The sequence below is a fragment of the Biomphalaria glabrata genome, chromosome 10 (assembly GCF_947242115.1).
Source record: "Biomphalaria glabrata chromosome 10, xgBioGlab47.1, whole genome shotgun sequence".
NCBI lineage: Eukaryota > Metazoa > Mollusca > Gastropoda > Planorbidae > Biomphalaria > Biomphalaria glabrata.
In genome coordinates, this window is record NC_074720.1 from 591,433 (window position 1) to 612,439 (window position 21,007).

Here is a 21,007-nt window from a genome sequence, read left to right on the forward strand (position 1 = left end):
TATAGTCTATAATAGACTTATTAAGAACTAAATTTACATAATGATACATAGAAATCTAGAATCTAGAGATCTATCACCTTCTAAGTCTATTTCTAGATAGATCTAGAGCCTACTTCTAGATCTAGTTATCTAGTGCTAGCCCTACTTCTAGATCTAGAAACTAATTTAGACTATGTAATAAGAAAAGTAGATCTAATAGCCTTATTTGGGCCTTAGACTTACTGTGTCTAAGTCTAAGTCAAGTTAATTAATTAATTTAGGTCTAGATCTTTAATAACGTTTTTTTTTTTAAATCCTTTTGAAAGTTTCTTAGATTACTTAGAAACCAGTTCAAGGAGTTAGTGTTAGAATTAGAATATTCAGATCTATTTGATCTATGAAAGTATTAATAAATGATAATCTATCAAATCATCTAAAATCTAAAAAACAATCTAGACTAGATTAGATCTATTGAAATCTATTCATTCTAATCTAAATCTAGTCTAGATTCTAGATCTAGAAGTCTAGTGACCTAGACCTATCTAGTAGCCTAGTCTAGACTAAGACTAGATTCCTAGATTGTCTAGCACTCTAGGTCTAGAGTCTAGATGATGATAGAATTAAGAATAGATAGATCTAGTAAATTCTAGTAGAGTTAGAGTACTGTAGTAGAGTTATTGTCGTGAAAAGAAAGGGATTTGAATGGAATATTTGGCTAATTAGCACTTAATAGATTCTAAGAATAGATCTAATTCTAATATCTAGACCTAGACTACTAGATCAGTAGATCTAGAGATCTATGTCTAGAACTAGATGTAGATCTAGATCTAGTCTTCAACCATTTCTTCGTAAATTTAGGACACACCGGGTCCGGAAGTAGATGAAATGTAAACAATAAACACAGACCTATATATATTTTATTTTGCACTCAGTATTTTCAATTCGCACTATTAATAAATAATGATAAAATGGCAATTTTTTTTTAGTGTCGGAATTCAGACTTGGCGGAACAAAAAATCGTGAATGCGGAACGGCGAAACATGTGAGCTTTTTTGATGATTTTGCGGGCCATTTCCGCATAATGCGGGACTATAGGCATGTCTGCTGTAGGTGTCAGCAGGCCGCATAAAACATTCCGCTGGGCCACATCCGGCCCCCGGGCCGTAATTTGCCCACCCCTGTCTTAGATGCAGTTGGGGGTGAATTTTAAACATATCAGCTAATACATAGGCTGGTTTACCTAGAATATTTGAAATAATGTGTGTTAAAAAAAATAATTTGTGTACATTCATAATTATAGTAGTTAAATTATATATAAATATGTGTAAATGTGAGACAGTGTATTTTTTTTTGTACCTGTATTATATCCAAGCTATCCAATGAGAAATATTTATATAATTTAATATATAGATATATTTATTCAAATCATAATATGCATTCATTTATTTGTGGAAATAAAAGAAATGAATTGAAGTATTGTTTGTATATTAATTATTATTATCTTATCTATTAGTATGAAAATTGTAGATCTATTCATTCAAAAGAGGCCCTTAGTGAAACCTGCAGTACCAGGTTCGAATCTCGTTAAAGACTGGTATTTTGAATTTTGGGATACCTCTGAGTCCAACCAGGTTTAATTGGTATTTGACATTAGTTGGGGAAAAGTAAGGTGGTTGTTCATTGTGCTGGCCAAGACATCCTCGTTAACCGTGGTCCACAGAAACAGGTGACCTTTACATCATCTGCCTTATAGATCGTAAGGTCTTTAAAGTTAACTTGTTTATTTAAAAAAAAAACATTTTATTTCAAGATCAATTTTTGTAACTATTTAACTGTTTGAATAACAATGGACGCCAAGAACTAGTTGTTTTTTTTTTTATAAAGTATCTTAGTTAGTAATTCAAATCAAGATATCTGCCTGGTCATGCATTTTGTGTGATGGACTGTTCAGACTTACCGATGGTTCCGGGTTTAAACCCTGCCCATTCCCATCCCCTGTGGAAATCGGTTCTAAAAAGTTAAATCTAAATCTAATCTAGATTGAAAGATTCTAGTCAAGATTATTTTCATAATTTGCCTGTTCTGTATTATGCATACAACAAAAGAAACAATGAAGTTCATTTTAAATAATAAATCAAAATATTTAGAAAAACAACTTGCCTTAAATTTTCTTCTTTGCTGCTTGTTTTTTTAATATGTAGTTTTCAAGTCCTTCCTGTTACTCAAAAGAGCTGGTTTTATTAATCTGTATGTGGCTCTGTTCCAAAAGCAATATAATGAAGCCCGCTATGCATCTTCATCTGAAAAATATAAAATGTGATGAATGTTGTGTTGGACAGAGTTTAAGTCTTAGAAAATGAAAGTTTTACTATTTATAGATTCTGAAAAATTCTAGCTTTATAAATGCAATGTCAATAGACTCAAGTCGTATCGAAATAATTTCTTTTACCATCATTTTTATTAGAAATCAAAAATTAGATCTAACTCTATATTCTAGACTGCCGATACAAAAATAAAATGTGATTTATTTTTTATTTATATTATATATCCAGAGATTTAAGTATCTATTGTATATAGAATTAGAACAGGCCCAGCCTGTGTGGGGGGGGGATCGAGTTGATGGTGCTTAAGTGCACTGAACATAATTTCTTAAAAAAAAAATAGATAAAAAAATCACTTAGATTTAGATCTAAATCTATACAGACTCTATGTTTGTTTTTTTCTACAATAGTGCTAACATTTATTTATAGATCTATTTCAACAATAACAAATGTTTGACCTGAGTAGTTGATGTCTTATTTACAAAGTGAATATCAAAGTGGTAATAAGATTTAGACCTAGAATCTAGACTAGTCATCTTGTAGAAGAAAATTAGATCTAGATCTATACATATCTATGGGATAGGACCAATAGCGAACGCTTTTGTGCCAGTTTTTAGTTTAGAATTTTATAATGAAAACATCTGCGGACTCCTCACCTATTGGGCTATAAAACTAAATTTGACTCTTTTTTCCATATCAGCTATTAAATTTATAATTCAAGTCAACTTGCGGTATGGGTCGGACATAATCAGCTAACGCAATTTTCGCGGAGTCATAATGAGCGAAAGGCCGTAAAAAAAAAGCGAAATAGCATGTTAAAATATAGGAAATTATGCTTCAATTAGTTCTATCATCTAACTTCTTCCATGAAGCATTATAACTATTGTCCTCCTTGTGGCATAAAGCCTAAATTTGTTTTCACTTTCTCGTGCTCCACATCTCCTTTCTCTGCTTGGAACTGATGTCTATATAGCCTACAAAACTTGCGATCAATTTTTTTTCTTAAAAGAAATAAAGAAACTACAAAATTCTATCACGCCACCTTCCTATAGGCTACTCCACGTCGTACTACTCTCCATTTCATAAACTCTCGTTACTCAACTATTTTTTTTTTTAAGAAATTATGTTCAGTGCACTTAAGCGCCATCAACTCGATCCACCCCACACACACAAGCTGATTGACCCAAAGGCAGATCCCGAATGCGATGGATTGATGATGTATGGAGACAGATCTACAACAGCTTGGTTTTCGGGCATGGAGACGAAAGGCTCAGGAGAGATCTTGTAATTTTATAAATGTATATTATATGGTAACTCTTATATTTATTACTAAATATATAGTTCGCGTTTTTTCCGATCCTGAAATCGAATATTATCTCCTGGAAAACTCTTGGAGATCTGAAAACCTAATCTCAGAATGGTGGGGTTACCCTGTGAAAATGAATTCTGCACTTCTTTTAAACATTTATACACATATTAATCTCATTAATTAGTAACAAGAGGTTAACCAGACAGTTAAAAAAAAAGGAGGAGGGCAAAACAGAGGTCCCCCCCCCCCCGTATCCTGTATAAGCGCTGTTAAGATCAACTGAAGCGTCATTTCACCCTCACTGGCATAGAGGAAAGTAGCTGCCAGCATATGACCTCTGAGAGACTGTTGGAGAGCTGCGAGTCAAACATTTTAGACGGAAAGAAAATGCAGGAAAATATGCTGGTCGCAACTGGGCGTAGTCATGTGAAACACGTAGTGATGCACTCATCCTTAATCTTCGAAATCGAAGACGTTGGGTTAAGGTTAAAAATAGGCCTATTATTTTAATATTTCAGTTTACAAACAATAACAATAGATAAGACAAAAAGAAAAACAGATTAAATCAGTAACTAAATTATTATTAATGGCTTTTTAAGCTTATAATAGGGGTTTCGCTGAATAGGTTTTCAGTTAAAAAGGTCATTTTGAGCGAACACCCCATAATATTTTTTTTTCAACGGAATGAATAGCCTTAGCTATTCTAGCTAACTATTTCCTCGTCAATTTAGAAGCATAATATGCAAATCGCCTTAAGTTCGGACCTATTCTCGTTTATCTGGAAATGTTTTGAGAATGAAATTTCCATACATGTCAACTTTGACCTTTAGCTACGCTTTATTTTATTGAGGGAAAACAAAAGTGAATATGTGGGAAATGTAAAAAAATGTCTTTGTAACACCATTTTATTAGTTCTGCAGTTACTTTTGAAATAAATAAGAATGGATAAAAAATACCGGGAGGTGTTCGCTTTGTATGCCATTTCGCTGATGGGCCTTTCCTATAGATCTAGATCAGATCTTGTACTACAACTTGTAGTAGTTATACTTATAGATCTAGTAGTGAAATCAGATCCACTGAAAGTGAAAGCGAACTGTTGATAATCTAGATAAATCTATAGATCTAGTCTAGAATTAGATCACATGTGTATTGCAAGCTTTGATAGGCTTTACTTTTCTAATTATTTCTAAGTTTTGATTGAGAGACATCAGTTATGGCAAGGACTAAAAAAATGATAATTTGTTTAGTTGATCATCGAATTGCCACATTAATTTAATAGCCCGGAATAACTTCAATAAGGCCTCTCTCAGCCTAGCTTGCCGGCTAAGTCTTGGTCTTATAAGTTCTAGATCTAGATCTAGAATTACAAATCTACAAGGTCTATTTATTTTTAAGTTTTTTGCCTACATATAGATTTAGAAGTTGAATAATAAGTCCACACGTAGTGTACAGAAAACTTTATCAGCAGTCGTCAATCGAACGTAAACCAATATGAATATGGTTGTTTATATTGGTAAGGGCGAAACCAAATACCGGAAATATCCAAATGTCGGAAATAATAGGATACTAGATCTATAAATAAATATTAGGAGATTATAAGACTTGTCTTCGAAAATCAAGATCTTTCTTAAACTGTCGCTTCTATTTAAGTTAAATTTCGTACACAGGTTCCGTTTACCTCCTAGATGCTTACTAAAAACGGGTTTCGATAGAATAAAAACGTTGGGACCACAATTTGCGAAAAACCACAGGCTTGCTATCAAAGCTTTGTATTTTATTATTGGTATTTCCCAAATCAACTTAATAAGGAAATTATAAGGCTTGTCTCCAAAAATCAAGATATCTCTTAAACTGTCGCTTCTATTCAAGTGAAATCTAGTACACAGGTTCCTTTTTACCTCCTAGATGCTTATTAAGAACGGGTTTCGATAGAATAAAAACGTTGGGACCACAATTTGCGAAAAACCACAGGCTTGCTATCAAAGCTTTGTATTTTATTATTGGTATTTCCCAAATCAACTTAAAATAAGGAAATTATAAGGCTTGTCTCCGAAAATCAAGATATCTCTTAAACTGTCGCTTCTATTCAAGTGAAATCTAGTACACAGGTTCCTTTTACCTCCTAGATGCTTACTAAGAACGGGTTTCGATAGAATCAAAACGTTGGGACCACAATTTGCGAAAAACCACAGGCTTGCTATCAAAGCTTTGTATTTTATTATTGGTATTTCCAAAACAACTTAATAAGGAAATTATAAGGCTTGTCTCCGAAAATCAAGATATCTCTTAAACTGTCGCTTCTATTCAAGTGAAATTTAGTACACAGGTTTCTTTTACCTCCTAGATGCTTACTAAGAACGGGTTTCGATAGAATCAAAACGTTGGGACCACAATTTGCGAAAAACCACAGGCTTGTTATCAAAGCTTTGTATTTTATGATTGGTATTTCCCAAATCAACTTAATAAGGAAATTATAAGGCTTGCCTCTGAAAATCAAGATATCTCTTAAACTGTCGCTTCTATTTAAGTGAGATTTAGTACACAGGTTCCTTTTACCTCCTAGATGCTTACTAAGAACGGGTTTCGATAGAATCAAAACGTTGGGACCACAATTTGCGAAAAACCACAGGCTTGCTATCAAAGCTTTGTATTTTATTATTGGTATTTCCAAAACAACTTAATAAGGAAATTATAAGGCTTGTCTCTGAAAATCAAGATATCTCTTAACTCTTTCAGCCTGTTGCTAAAATAGCAATGGATGCGGGCAAAAATGGCTACCAGTTTTTGTTTACAATAGGGTTATAAAAATATTTTTTATCTCATAAACGGTAAATCACAGATAAATAAAGTTATATATCAAATTAAAGCAAAGATCTTCACCAACACAACTCTTTTAATCTTTTTGTAGTTTATTTAATTTGTATAGATGATTTTGCAGGTTGAATAGGATGGAAAAAAATAAAAGAGTAAAAAAAATTTTTTTTGTCTAGGTTTGTTATACATAATATATGTATAATATTGCTTGAAAAGAGTATATTTTGTACTCATTTTAAAGTAAATTCATTTTGATAAACATAAATCAAGTTTTTTTTCCTAATTTCTTGCTTATTTATTTTAATTTAATTTTTTTTCTAAATTGCATAAATTTTAATTAAACTACTTTTTTTCCCATATCTATTATAAAATAATTTTTTTTAATTACTTTATTATTACAGTCACCATAAATTATATATTAAACTACATAGATATGCATAAGAATTCTTTTTTACCCTTTCTTTATTCTTTTAAATGTAAATAATTTGTAATTTCATGTCTTAGATCATAGTCAATTTTTTTTCGCAATTTTTTTTTCTTTGCAATAACATCAATATATACTCTTTATTTTTTTTGTATTGACCATTTTGACTAAATACTTTTCATTAATTAGAAAGAAGATTCATTTCTGAATAATTTGATATACAACACTTAAACATGCAGTGAAGATTATAAAACAGATATTACCTTAGACGCGTAGAGTTGTAAATCCAATTCGAAATCATTTTTGGCAAAAAACAATATCCAGTGAAATAGGAATAATATTTACATTTTACACACACACACACATATATATATACATTTATTTACATTACATAGATGCTACTGCCACTACTCGAAAGCTATATTTTTGCCAGATCCTCATGGTATAGACGAAAACAATGTTTCACACAGAGCCGAGGTTGCGACGGGCAACCCGAGCAAAAGAATCTAGTCCGCTTCCGTTGTGATTGACTCTTGCAATAGACACAAGGGCGATCATTCTCTTCATAATGAACAAGATGAGGCCCAGGTGCTATTTTGCTGTCAGCTTTAACAGTCTTCACTTTCACCTGTCTGGGAACATCACCCAGTGCAGTGGCAGCATCAACTAAACCATCAATTAAAGTTTCTTTAAATTTTTTTAAAGAAAGCTTTTTTGAAGGCTGGTCACATGTAACCTGTGTGGCATTATAAATGATGAGGGCATTAATCTGTGCAATTTCTAATATCCAGAAAAAGACTTTCTTCCACCATTTCATGCTTTTTCTAGAATGCACAGAATAATAAGAGAGCATTTGGTCTGCCCTGTCGCAACCATTCATCATCATATTGTAGTCGTGAACCATTTCTGGCTTCTCGACAACACTGCGCTTCTGTTGCACATTAATGATGCGATTGGTTGATTTTGTGGACACCATAATGCAAGGCTTTTTAGCTTTCTTATCCTGCCATGCCACACAAAGAGCATCTATACTGCCCACAGACTTGTAAAATTGAGTTTCTCTGTGACGCAGCTTTTGCTTCTTGAGCTCGGCAGGGAAATTTTTCCTAGCCAAGTTGACTGTCCCAGTATAATAAAATCTTTTCTGAGTTAGATATTCCAAGAGATCTGTTGATGTATAATATCTATCAGCAAAAATATGATGCCCACTTTGAAGTGGTTGTAGAAGGGTATCAAATATTTTGACTGCATGGCTGGTAATACTCTTTGATGAGTCTGAGTAAGTAGTGTCACTTCCATAATAAGTAATAAGATTTATTACATAACCTGTACTGCTATCACACAGGCCATAATTTTTTATGTGGTGCTTTTCAGGCTTACTAGGGTTGTACTGTAATGGTCCAAACCTGCCTTTAAATCCTATCACCATCTCATCAATAGCAACCTCCTCAAAAGGATAAAATGCCTTTTGAAAATTTGAACACATCATCTTTACGAAGGGTTCAACTTTATCCTTACCGACCGAGACCGCTTCACCTACATGCATCATGCTAAAGAACAAGAGTTCAAATCTAGCTCTTGTAAACATGGTATTAAACCATGGCTGATAATATATGTCTTTATTAGACCAAAAGTCCCTGACAGACTTTTTGTTTTGTAGACCTATCGAAATAAAAACTGCGAGAAACTTGTACATTTCTGCAACATTTGTGTCTGTCCAATTATTAAAAGTGGACCTGACAGTAGGAGGATTGTGTTTTTGAATCACAATTTTAGCATAATCATTAATGCTATCAACTAAAAAGGTCATGATACAACCATCTACTAGCCTGGTAAAAACATCAAATGGTGTAGAATCTCTTGTCAAATCTAACTCAGAATTGACTCCACTTTTAGAAGGCTGGGACATTCTAAATGTATTGGCAGTACTGACAGGACAATTGTCAGCAACCCTCTCCCATTGCCACCCATCATTATTACCACTAGTTCTAGGTCTAAAATCATCTGGTTCTGGAATTGTAGCAATAATACCAGTCCCATCATTGTTAGCTTCACTGCCACTATCACTGTCAGAATCTGAGTCAACCACAGTATCATCATATCTAGCTCTTTTCTTCTTCACAATGTTATCATCTACACCATGATTTTCTGGCAAATATGTGGAATCATCTTCACTATCACTATCACTAGAACTTTCTAAAGCTAAAAACAATTGAGTAGCTTGTGCTACCGTCAATCTTTTAGGCCTACCACTAACACTACTGCATCCAGGCATAGCATCCATGTTTGTTTTTGTTTGCTAAGCAACACACTAATTAAAATAATATTAAAACAAAAAAACAATCCAGGTTATTGCATAAAGACGCTTAAAAAAGGAAGGTTTCGTTTCTTTTTACTATTTTTGTTTTTAGAAATAACTTTAAAAACTCTAACTACAAGAAACGGACTAATTTTAGAAGCCACCCCCCAAAAGCCAGTATACTGGCAAACCAGGCTATGAGGTATAGCTGTTTTGCCAGTATACTGGCAAAACAGGCTGAAAGAGTTAAACTGTCGCTTCTATTCAAGTGAGATTTAGTACACAGGTTCCTTTTACCTCCTAGACGCTTACTAAGAACGGGTTTCGATAGAATCAAAACGTTGGGACCACAATTTGCGAAAAACCACAGGCTTGTTATCAAAGCTTTGTATTTTATTATTGGTATTTCCCAAATCAACTTAATAAGGAAATTATAAGGCTTGTCTCTGAAAATCAAGATATCTCTTAAACTGTCGCTTCTATTCAAGTGAGATTTAGTACACAGGTTCCTTTTACTTCCTAGATGCTTACTAAGAACGGGTTTCGATAGAATAAAAACGTTGGGACCACAATTTGCGAAAAACCACAGGCTTGCTATCAAAGCTTTGTATTTTATTATTGGTATTTCCCAAATCAACTATAAATAAATATTAGGAGATTATAAGAATTGTCTTTGAAAATCAAGATATCTCTTAAACTGTCGCTTCTATTTATTTGAAATTTCGTACACAGGTTTCTTTTACCTCCTAGATGCTTACTAAGAACGGGTTTCGATAGAATAAAAACGTTGGGACCACAATTTGCGAAAAACCACAGGCTTGCTATCAAAGCTTTGTATTTTATTATTGGTATTTCCAAAACAACTTAATAAGGAAATTATAAGGCTTGTCTCCGAAAATCAAGATATCTCTTAAACTGTCGCTTCTATTCAAGTGAGATTTAGTACACAGGTTCCTTTTACCACCTAGATGCTTACTAAGAACGGGTTTCGATAGAATCAAAACGTTGGGACCACAATTTGCGAAAAACCACAGGCTTGCTATCAAAGCTTTGTATTTTATTATTGGTATTTCCCAGATCAACTATAAATAAATATTAGGAGATTATAAGACTTGTCTTCGAAAATCAAGATATCTCTTAAACTGTCGCTTCTATTTACGTGAAATTTCGTACACAGGTTTCTTTTACCTCCTAGATGCTTACTAAGAACGGGTTTCGATAGAATAAAAACGTTGGGACCACAATTTGCGAAAAACCACAGGCTTGCTATCAAAGCTTTGTATTTTATTATTGGTATTTCCAAAACAACTTAATAAGGAAATTATAAGGCTTGTCTACAAAAATCAAGATATCTCTTAAACTGTCGCTTCTATTCAAGTGAGATTTAGTACACAGGTTCCTTTTACCTCCTAGATGCTTACTAAGAACGGGTTTCGATAGAATCAAAACGTTGGGACCACAATTTGCGAAAAACCACAGGCTTGCTATCAAAGCTTTGTATTTTATTATTGGTATTTCCAAAACAACTTAATAAGGAAATTATAAGGCTTGTCTCCGAAAATCAAGATATCTCTTAAACTGTCGCTTCTATTCAAGTGAGATTTAGTACACAGGTTCCTTTTACCTCCTAGATGCTTACTAAGAACGGGTTTCGATAGAATCAAAACGTTGGGACCACAATTTGCGAAAAACCACAGGCTTGCTATCAAAGCTTTGTATTTTATTATTGGTATTTCCCAAATCAACTATAAATAAATATTAGGAGATTATAAGACTTGTCTTTGAAAATCAAGATATCTCTTAAACTGTCGCTTCTATTTACGTGAAATTTCGTACACAGGTTTCTTTTACCTCCTAGATGCTTACTAAGAACGGGTTTCGATAGAATCAAAACGTTGGGACCACAATTTGCGAAAAACCACAGGCTTGCTATCAAAGCTTTGTATTTTATTATTGGTATTTCCAAAACAACTTAATAAGGAAATTATAAGGCTTGTCTACAAAAATCAAGATATCTCTTAAACTGTCGCTTCTATTCAAGTGAGATTTAGTACACAGGTTCCTTTTACCTCCTAGATGCTTACTAAGAACGGGTTTCGATAGAATCAAAACGTTGGGACCACAATTTGCGAAAAACCACAGGCTTGCTATCAAAGCTTTGTATTTTATTATTGGTATTTCCAAAACAACTTAATAAGGAAATTATAAGGCTTGTCTCCGAAAATCAAGATATCTCTTAAACTGTCGCTTCTATTCAAGTGAGATTTAGTACACAGGTTCCTTTTACCTCCTAGATGCTTACTAAGAACGGGTTTCGATAGAATCAAAACGTTGGGACCACAATTTGCGAAAAACCACAGGCTTGCTATCAAAGCTTTGTATTTTATTATTGGTATTTCCCAAATCAACTATAAATAAATATTAGGAGATTATAAGACTTGTCTTTGAAAATCAAGATATCTCTTAAACTGTCGCTTCTATTTACGTGAAATTTCGTACACAGGTTTCTTTTACCTCCTAGATGCTTACTAAGAACGGGTTTCGATAGAATCAAAACGTTGGGACCACAATTTGCGAAAAACCACAGGCTTGCTATCAAAGCTTTGTATTTTATTACTGGTATTTCCCAAATCAACTATAAATAAATATTAGGGGATTATAAGACTTGTCTTCGAAAATCAAGATATCTCTTAAACTGTCGCTTCTATTTACGTGAAATTTCGTACACAGGTTTCTTTTAACTCCTAGATGCTTACTAAGAACGGGTTTCGAAAGAATCAAAACGTTAGGACCACCATTTGCGAAAAACCGTAGGCTTGCTATGAAAGCTATGTATTTTATTTTTGATATTTCCCAATCAACTTAATAAGGAAATTATAAAGCTTGTCTTCGAAAACCAAGAAATCTCTTACATTGTCGCACCTATTAAAAAGAAATTTCTTGCACAGGTTCTTTTTACCTCCTAGATGCTTAGTAAGAACAGTTGTAGACAGATTCGAAATCTTGGAACAACCTATAGTGATAATCTGCAGGCTTGCTTTAAAGCTTTTGTATTTTATTTTTGGTATTTCCCGAATGATCTTAATTAAGGACTTAATAAGGCTTGTCTTCGAATCAAGAAATTTCTTAAATTAATTGTTGTTTGTAATCCATTTTTTTTTTTTTTTTGTGATTGCTTTTTCGGAATCGACATTTTTGTAATGACTGTTTTGAATCGGACCTATGTTTTTTTTTTTTTTTTTTTTTTGTGGTTATTTAGAATCAACTTCTACTCTTTTGGGGGTGGCTGATTGAATAGACTTGTGCATTTTTCATATATGAACATTATTCGTAGTTTCTGTTTTGAATCGACCTGTTTGTTATTTGTAGTGGCTATTTGAAATCGGCTTGTGCTTTTTTTGGGGGGATGGATCTTTAAAATCGGACTTATTTAAGGGGTATGCACAGTGAGAAAACATCGATCTAGGTCAAAAATATCGATATTTTAAAATTAATTGATTTTAATAGTTTAAAATGTCTAGAAAACGAATTCCCTATCAGAATACTAAAAAAACTGCGCTTTATACATCAATTTTGTATTTTAAAAGTAGATGTATAAGCAAAATTTTGATGTTTTGGTTAAAAATCAACATTTTGTAAGCTAAAGTTGATAAGCTAATGTACGCTCTTATCCCTAACAGATGGTATACATACTAAGGTCTACTTTTCTAGTTCCGATTATGTGCATGGTTTCTCATTCTATAAATATAAACTTTCAAAATACGTCACTACCTCTTTTTTTTCCCTATATCCTCATATACACACTCACTAAGCCATATTTACGCATGCGCACTATCAAAGCTAAATTGGTAACTATGACAACAAAATTTACACGCATGCGCACATGACGTGAACCGGTCCTTCTTCTGTGTAAACATTTGAAAGCCTCGATTCATTATTCAAACTCAGAAATGCCAACAAAAGGTTATATGTTTGGAAAGAAAAAACGTTACTGTAAGCCCAGAGGAAGACATGCTTCAAAGACAAATGCATAATTACAAAGGTAAGTCTAAATCTAGAGTTTTTTATTTACTAGACCAGCGTGTGCTTACACATAAAATAATGAGATAATCACTTTGCTTCATCAATCTTTGAATTCGACAAACGCAACGTGTTTATCATATCAATGAATCACATCTAGATCTATATATATAGATCTAGACATTAAATAAATATCATGAAAGTGATTGCAAACATAGAGATCTATCCTTTTTTAGATCTAGTATAGATTAGGGACATAGATCACATTAGAACTAGAATGACTAGATATTCTAGATTGACTAGATCTAGACATCTAGATTCTAAATCTAGATTATCATGTAGTTGTTGTAGGACTTCAACTTGGTCTTTTTTTTTTTAAGATCTAATACATATATCAAGGTTCGTACGCGGTCTGGAAAAAGTCTGGAATTTCAAAATTCAGATTTCAGTCTTAAAAAAGTCTGGAAAATTGCTACTTTTCGATGCAATTTTGTTAAATGTCTGGAATTTGAAAAAAAAAAAATCCGATGTCATTCAGCCCTCAGGCGCCGTAACCGGTAAAACGCTAGGCTGCTAGATCTAGAATCTAGTTGGGCATAGAGGCTTCCATTAATAGGCCTACTAGATCTATCTATTGACTATTGTGAAAGCATGCGCAATCCACGGCATGTCGGTGAAATGCCAGCCAATTTCTAGACGGTGTACTGTAGACTTAAATCAGATTTAGTAATAGATCTAGTCCTAGACTAGTAACTAGTTTATTATGACTGCTGTTATCTTATCTTATATAATACAGTTGTTACTTCAAAAAAGATGATGATTAGAAGATGTTATTCTATATTATCTAGATGGTCGATCAAATTTCAGTTAGGCTACCAAAGGTCGGGAAGTTTTTGGCCTAGATTTATTTATGCATGGGCGAAACTCCCCCCCCCCCCTTTTTTTAAATAAAGAAAACAAATATATCTCGTCAATGACGTCAATATAGAATATATATAGAGAGTCTAGATCTAGATCTTGAGTCTAAACCAAAAATATTTGGCAACAAGAATGACTTACTAGATCTAGGTCTACTACTAGATTTAAAAGTCTCGATCTATTCGCGACTTAGATAGTTTACTAGATCTAGGTCTACTACTAGATTTAGTCTCGATCTATGACTATGCGCGACTTTTATTACTAGATCTATATCTGTTCTAGGTCTACTAGATCTACTAAATTCTAAATTCTACTAGACTAGATTACTAGATTTAGTCTTGATCTATGCGCCACTTTTTAATAGATCAAGGTTTTCTACTAGCCTAATGTTAGCCTCGATCTATGTGTGATTACCCCCCCCCCCCCACATTAAATAAAGAAAACAAATTATATTATAATATATCTAGTCAACATAGAATATGCCTATAAGATCGGTAAAACTTCCCATCGAAGGCCCCTAGTTTTTTAGGTTAATTATTTGGCAGCTGTCTATGCACACTTGAGTCTAAACTAAAAGACTAGGCCTTTAGAATGACTTCCATTACTAGGTCTAGAATTAGATTTAGTCTTCATCTATGCGCAAATTAGATTACTAGATCTAGGTCTACTACTAGATTTAGTACCTAATTTAGTCTCGATCTATGCGCGATTTCCCCCCCCTCCCCATTTAAATAAAGAAAACAAGTTATATTATATCTAGTCAACATAGAATATAGATCTAGATCTTAGTCTAAACTAAAAGATAAAAGACTAGAGCACAAGAATGACTTAGATTACTAGGTCTGCAACTAGATTTAGTCTCGATCTATGCACGATTACCCCCCCCCCCCCTTTTTTTTTTTTTTCCCAAATCTATTCAATGTAGAATATAGATCTTGAGTCTAAACTCAAAAACTAAAAAGACTTAGAATACTAGATCTACTACTAGATTTAGTCTTGATCTAAGTCTAGATTTAGATCTAGCATACTTAGCATATAGATCTATAATTATAATCTAGTATGGTTATGAAATAGATTTAGATCAATATTATCAATTTTTACCCCGTTAAAAAAAACAAGTCAGTATTCACATAGGCATAGGCCTATTGTGAATTAGACATAAGTAAGCCACTACTACAAATTAAATTTCAAGTTCAATACAGTTAATCTATCTCTAGATCTTTATTTAAAATTATCTCCTCCAATAGAATTATAGGCCTACTAGAGGTAGGCCCTCTAACCTAGGCTAGTCTAAATAAGTCTTTACTTTTTAACTAGTGTCTAATGTTTACGCCACTAAATATCTATATAAAAATTATAAAACTGTTGGACTAGTTATGAGATTAAGAATAAGATTTTACAACTAAGTTAGGCCTATTGAACTATATAGGGCCTATTAAATTTCCCAAGTCTAAGTGCTACAAGATTAGTGACTTTTTTTCCCCCTTGTACCGTATGTTCCTTAATAATTGAAAATTATTATTACACCCTAGTCCAAACCTCCCACAGTACGACAGGGGTTAGTTATTGGCAGGGTTTGAACCCAAGATCACGAATACAGCAGTCCAGAGCACATATGGCATGCTCAGGTAGCCATCCTTTTTACTGTTAGTAAGTCTGGAAAACATAAATGTCTGGAATTCATTTTCACAAAAGTTGTATGAACCATGATATATAGATCTACATGTAACATGTCACTTTACATTTTTTACTTTTGATGAATACAATATATGATTCCTAAAATGCATTATAAAATTTAAAATAATCTTTATGTTGTACATAAATAGATGTGACGTGTACTTTCATACTATTGAATTTTTTTTAAAGAACCTCTAATTTTTTTTTATTTGTTTGCAGCTCTGTTTTGGATACAGCTGGATCTGAAGCAGCAACAACGCAGCCTGCAAGTGCAGCTGAACGAAAAATAATTCTAACTGCAATTACTAACACTGATAACACCAATAAGAGGCTGCCTGAAGATTTCATATACGTCATGATGAATTCAATGGAATTGACCACAATGGTCTCCTTGTTGTGCTGTCCACATTGCTTCGACAAAAAATTAACCATGTGCATCACACAATCAAAAGGCATGGCTCATTTGATTAAAATCAAATGCCTAAATTGTGAAACATATTTGTGGCCTGACTGGACCTCAAAAAAAAGTAATAATGTTCATCTGGATATTAATGTCCGCGCTGTCGCTGCATTAAAAGAATCTGGAATCTCGCATTCTAAATTTGATAGGTTTTGTGGACTTATGAGTATGCCCTGCATGCACAGAAATACTTATAACAATCTAGCTAACATAGTCAACACTGCTATAATTGAAGCTGGTGAAGAATGTATGATTAGGGCATCTGCTGTTGTGCATGGAAGAAACATTTCACAACCTCTGACTACAGATGATAGAATAAGTTCAACAGGCTGTCCTGTTATTACAGTTTCTTTTGATGGGACTTGGCATAAAAGGGGCCACTCATCTCATTCAGGAATTGGCAGTTATTGATTTTGATACTGGACTCGTCATCGACACCGAAGTCCTATCAAATTATTGCTGTGTTTGTGAGTCAAACTCTGCAGAACTAAATTTTGATGCCTCTAAGCATATGTGTCAAAAAAACTTCAGTGGCTCAGCAAATGCAATGGAGGCCGCAGCAGCATCCAAAATTTGTTCTCACTCTGTGGCATCAGAAAACTTGTTTATGGCATGATGCTGTGTGATGGTGATAGTAAATCACATTCATCTGCCATTACCAGCTCAGGATATGATGTAGAAATCTTAAAAGAGGACTGCATTAACCACATCTCAAAAAGAATGTTTAATACTTTGAACAATTTAAAAATGTCTAACAAAAAAGAACTAAATTATAGGCTTACAAAGCCAAAAATTGAAAAAATTACAAATAACTATTCCAAAGTTCTGCGCCAAAATGCTCCTGACATTCAAAAAAATGAAGCTGGCTGTTATGGGCTCATTTTTTCATATGATGAGCTCAGACCTAGATCATAACCACAGGTTGTGTCCTGATGGCACTACATCTTGGTGTCACACTTTAAGAGATCAGAGGCACTAAAACAGCCATACAAAAAACATAATCAGACCATCACATCAGAAATAGGAAAACTGTTATTTCCTATAACAGACACAGATCTGTTAAAAACATGTTCAAGAATGGGAACACAAAACGCCAATGAATCTTTTCATTCCCTCATTTGGCAAAGATGCCCCAAAACAGAATTCGCAACATTAAAAACTAAGGACGGCGACATACCTTGCTGTTTTAGCCTGTTGGCATCAGTTTTTGACATATTAGGCGTTCCCTGGACACTAAAGAACATTTCTTCTAGTGAAAAAAGCAAAATGTCAAACTACAGCTTGTTGTTAGAAAAAGAAGATCAATCACATAAGTGTCCAGGAGAAAAAAATTGAAAAAACGAAGAATTGAGCATGAGCACCGGGCAGAGGTTCTCGAAGGTCCATCCTATCAATCAGGCCATTTTAATGAATAGTTTTTTTATTATCTATTATGTTATATTATGTAAATATTCCCCTTTTTTTTTCATTTTTATGGTTGCAATAAATATTTTATATCATTTTAAAAACTTTAAATGCGTTTTTCTCAAAATGTATTTTTAGGTGCATGTTGTCCACAAGAATCTCAAAATCTTTAGTTCTGTATAATTTAGACTAATAATTTTTCACATGTAGTTTATTGGTAGTATATCATAGGTAATAGGCTGCAAAAATTTTCAATATGTTTAATTTTCATAAAAAAAGAAAAATAATGATGTGACCGCAGGTGAAAAATGTGGTCGAAAAAAAATAAAAATTTTAAAAATTCATTTTGAGGTTATGATGCGACAAAATGTATTTAACCCATATACATTTTTTTTTTAGTATACACTTCTTTCACTACATCTTTAATTAGGTGATTTAATGGCTGAAGGTTACAACACATGACTTCTGAACCTGGTAAAGACAAGGGCTTTGAGATTCAGAATATTTATGATACCTCTAAGTCCACCAAACTCTAATGGGTACTAAAAATTAGAGTGTGGTATCAGCCAGGATAACCAACTACTTAGTAGGCTAAAGTTTATATTATTAATTAACATGCATGGCTAGATTCAGTGGCGTCACTAGGGTCGGTGTCGTCACCCCCCCCCCCCCCCCCCCCCCAGGAAAACGAAATCTCTCCCTAAAAACAAACAACTATTGTGGGTTTTTTTTGTTTCTTAAAATTGAACAATAAAACTGTAAGCTAAATTATTGATTTGTTACACCCGAATTTAGGCAGTGTTATCACGGATTGGAAAGCAGGAGCCATCTTTCAAAAAGCACGGCCAATTTGAACAAACAAATCAATTAGCTTGGAGATGAAATCCACCTACTCAAAACAATCATTGTCCCAACGCCACCTTGAAAAAAGACTGAGCAGTGACGGCTGAGAAGGATCATTTGAATAACATACCGAGATAATGCTACCAATAAATAGAGAAATATTTTCCAGCACAGGCATTCGCCGTCTACGGAAAGAGGCGACTGAACGTCGATTGACATTTGTGAGATATATCATTAGTGTCAATGTGTTCTGAGTTCTTGCTTCCTGGAGTACTCTAGACACGTGACAAGACGAATATTATATAAATATTATAAACTAACTGAAGCTCGTTTCAGCAGACAAACATGAAGTTTATTTTACTACAATAATAATGCACTGCACTCCTTGTTAGTGCTACAAGTCAAGAAATAATAAACAATCCTATCCGCATAGCAGCGGTATCAAATGTATCAATCACGTCCGCATCTCAGCGGGTAACAATAAGAACAATTACTACTAGTGACACTGGAGCTTCAACTATAGATATCCGTTGAAATACGAATAATACCTTAATATTCAATAAGCACATAATGAAATCAACTCTCAAATATTATTAATCAACAATCATTAGTCCATCGACTTTCATCCTATATACATATATATACACCAGTCCAGGAAGCAACGTCCAACCTTCCTGGACCGGGAGCAAAACCTTACTGACTTGACTTGACTTGACTGAACTCAAAGTCAACTTTATTCTACATCAGGAATTCCACGTGTCTTTTAAACTCTTAACATGACGTGAACTTTAGATCATGCAATGTCAACTAAGACTGTGACAATTAGACAAGACGAAACATGTTTACTTAAGTCATCCTTAACACGAAAGCCGAAAAGAGGAGCGCAAAAACATGCCGTCAACGTTTAATCATGGTGTCACACCGATTCAAGAGGAAGGTGTAACGGACTTAGGTTAGTTCTTTGAGGGGCTATTTAAATGCCCCAATTGTATATTGTCAAGAGAGGGGTGTGTAAAAAGTGAAATTGTGTGTGTGTGTTTGTTTATTTTATTAGTTGAGTTGTAGATTGTTTTTAGCACGGGGTTTTTCAAGGGGGGGGGGGGGGGGAACAATAAGGTTTCCTGTGGTCCGTCTAGTCAGAAAGCTGACCTTGTCTGAGTAGGGTGTTGGTGATTGTTTTTCGGTTATTATGCATAGAGTAAGGAGATGTTATATTATTATTCTTGCTATGTGTGCGTACTGAATATTTGGGGTAATGCTATGATGTGTCATGATACCCTTATGTAATATATTATATTATATATTATATTGTTTGCAGTAAATAAATACTAATTTTCTACTCCTTCGTTGAGTGTACTTTATAATACTTGTACGCTTGTAGAGAACTACAGTTTGGGCATAAATTAGCTCTCAAAGAACTAACCTAAGTCCGTTACAGAAAGTAGCTGTGGAGAAAGCTTGCAGCCCTATGTGTCGAATAGCGCGCGAGCGCTTATGTCAATGTGTTTCTCAACATTTTGCATTAATAAAATGTTACTTTCGCCACTCAACTGATCAGATAATTTGTTAAGGAGGAGCGCCTTAATCTCACTCAGAGTTGTCTGGGGGGATCCCCGGGTGCCAAACGTTTTTCTACATTTCTGAGCTTCATAATCTCTTTCCCGTGGCGTGTACAACGTAATATTTTTCTCATAATAGGAAAATTACTAGTCAAATCAAACTGAATTCAGAAAGTTTAGTACATGCTGATTCTAAAATGTGAGAAACATTCGAGGTAGAAATTTGTATTTTTAAAAGTTGTTTTTTGGGAAAGTGTATTTTCTCGACTTGGGTGTCACCCCCTGATGGGTGCCACCCGGTGCGGCTTTGCACCCCACGCCTCTCCCCATAGTGACGCCACTGACTAGATTTAAACATGAAATGCGTAGGACGTATTTATCTTCTCTTTTGAAGTTATGTCTGTAATCTATATATATTTAAGCTTTAAATGCATGTGAAAATATTAGAGTTAGTAAGGAAGATAATGTGAAGAAGATTGTAAACTAAAAGAAAATGTTTTTGTAAAATAAAATATTGTATTGTCTTCATCACCTCATATCTGAACACAATATCATAATAAAGAATAAACAAGATGTGCTTTAATAGGTTTGTTAATTGACCTCAAAACAAATTTAAATAATAAACAGGTGTAGATTCGACTGATGAGATATCGGTGGACTAATTTAATTGGCTGTCAAGTAAAAAGTTGATTAATTACAGTTATGATTGGCTTATTCTACGACTTTAAATTATTAGGCTACCAACGCAGTTTGCACAGCACTCAGAGAAAATTATTATAGTTCGCCAACAACTATAGATCACAACGACCGACCGCTTAAAAATCCCGAAATTAAAAAATCCCAGTCTTCACCAAGACTCGAACCCAGGACCCCAGGTTTTGAAGTCAAGCACTTAACTACTCAACCATAGCGCCACCGGATATGTTACTTACGTGTAATTATTTCATTGATTGCTTACTAGTCCATCTGACAGACACATC

At 33.9% G+C, this 21,007-nt stretch overlaps 2 protein-coding genes across 3 annotated transcripts; one reads left to right on the top strand and one right to left on the bottom strand.

The window, feature by feature from the left end:
* Window positions 1–7,265: 7,265 nt before the first annotated feature.
* LOC129928734 (piggyBac transposable element-derived protein 4-like) lies at window positions 7,266–9,131 on the bottom strand. Its single transcript, XM_056044499.1, has one exon. The coding sequence runs from the start codon at window positions 9,129–9,131 to the stop codon at window positions 7,266–7,268; it is 1,866 nt and encodes a 621-aa protein (XP_055900474.1).
* A 3,920-nt stretch (window positions 9,132–13,051) lies between these two features.
* LOC129928612 (uncharacterized) lies at window positions 13,052–18,226 on the top strand. 2 transcript variants are annotated; one of them, XR_008780058.1, is made up of 2 exons: window positions 13,052–13,188; window positions 15,981–18,226. XR_008780058.1 is itself a non-coding variant. In XM_056043433.1 (2 exons), the coding sequence occupies exons 1-2, from the start codon at window positions 15,705–15,707 to the stop codon at window positions 16,630–16,632; spliced, it is 660 nt and encodes a 219-aa protein (XP_055899408.1). In that variant the 5' UTR covers window positions 14,990–15,704; the 3' UTR covers window positions 16,633–17,785. The 2 variants fall into 2 exon arrangements, 1 of the variants encoding a protein (XP_055899408.1); XM_056043433.1 differs by lacking the exon at window positions 13,052–13,188 and adding an exon at window positions 14,990–15,712 and having other exon boundaries at window positions 15,981–17,785.
* Window positions 18,227–21,007: the final 2,781 nt, after the last annotated feature.

Excerpts from the sequence above, each read along its gene's own strand:
- LOC129928734 (XM_056044499.1), bottom strand. The coding sequence starts at position 9,131 with ATGGATGCTATGCCTGGATGCAGTAGTGTTAGTGGTAGGCCTAAAAGA.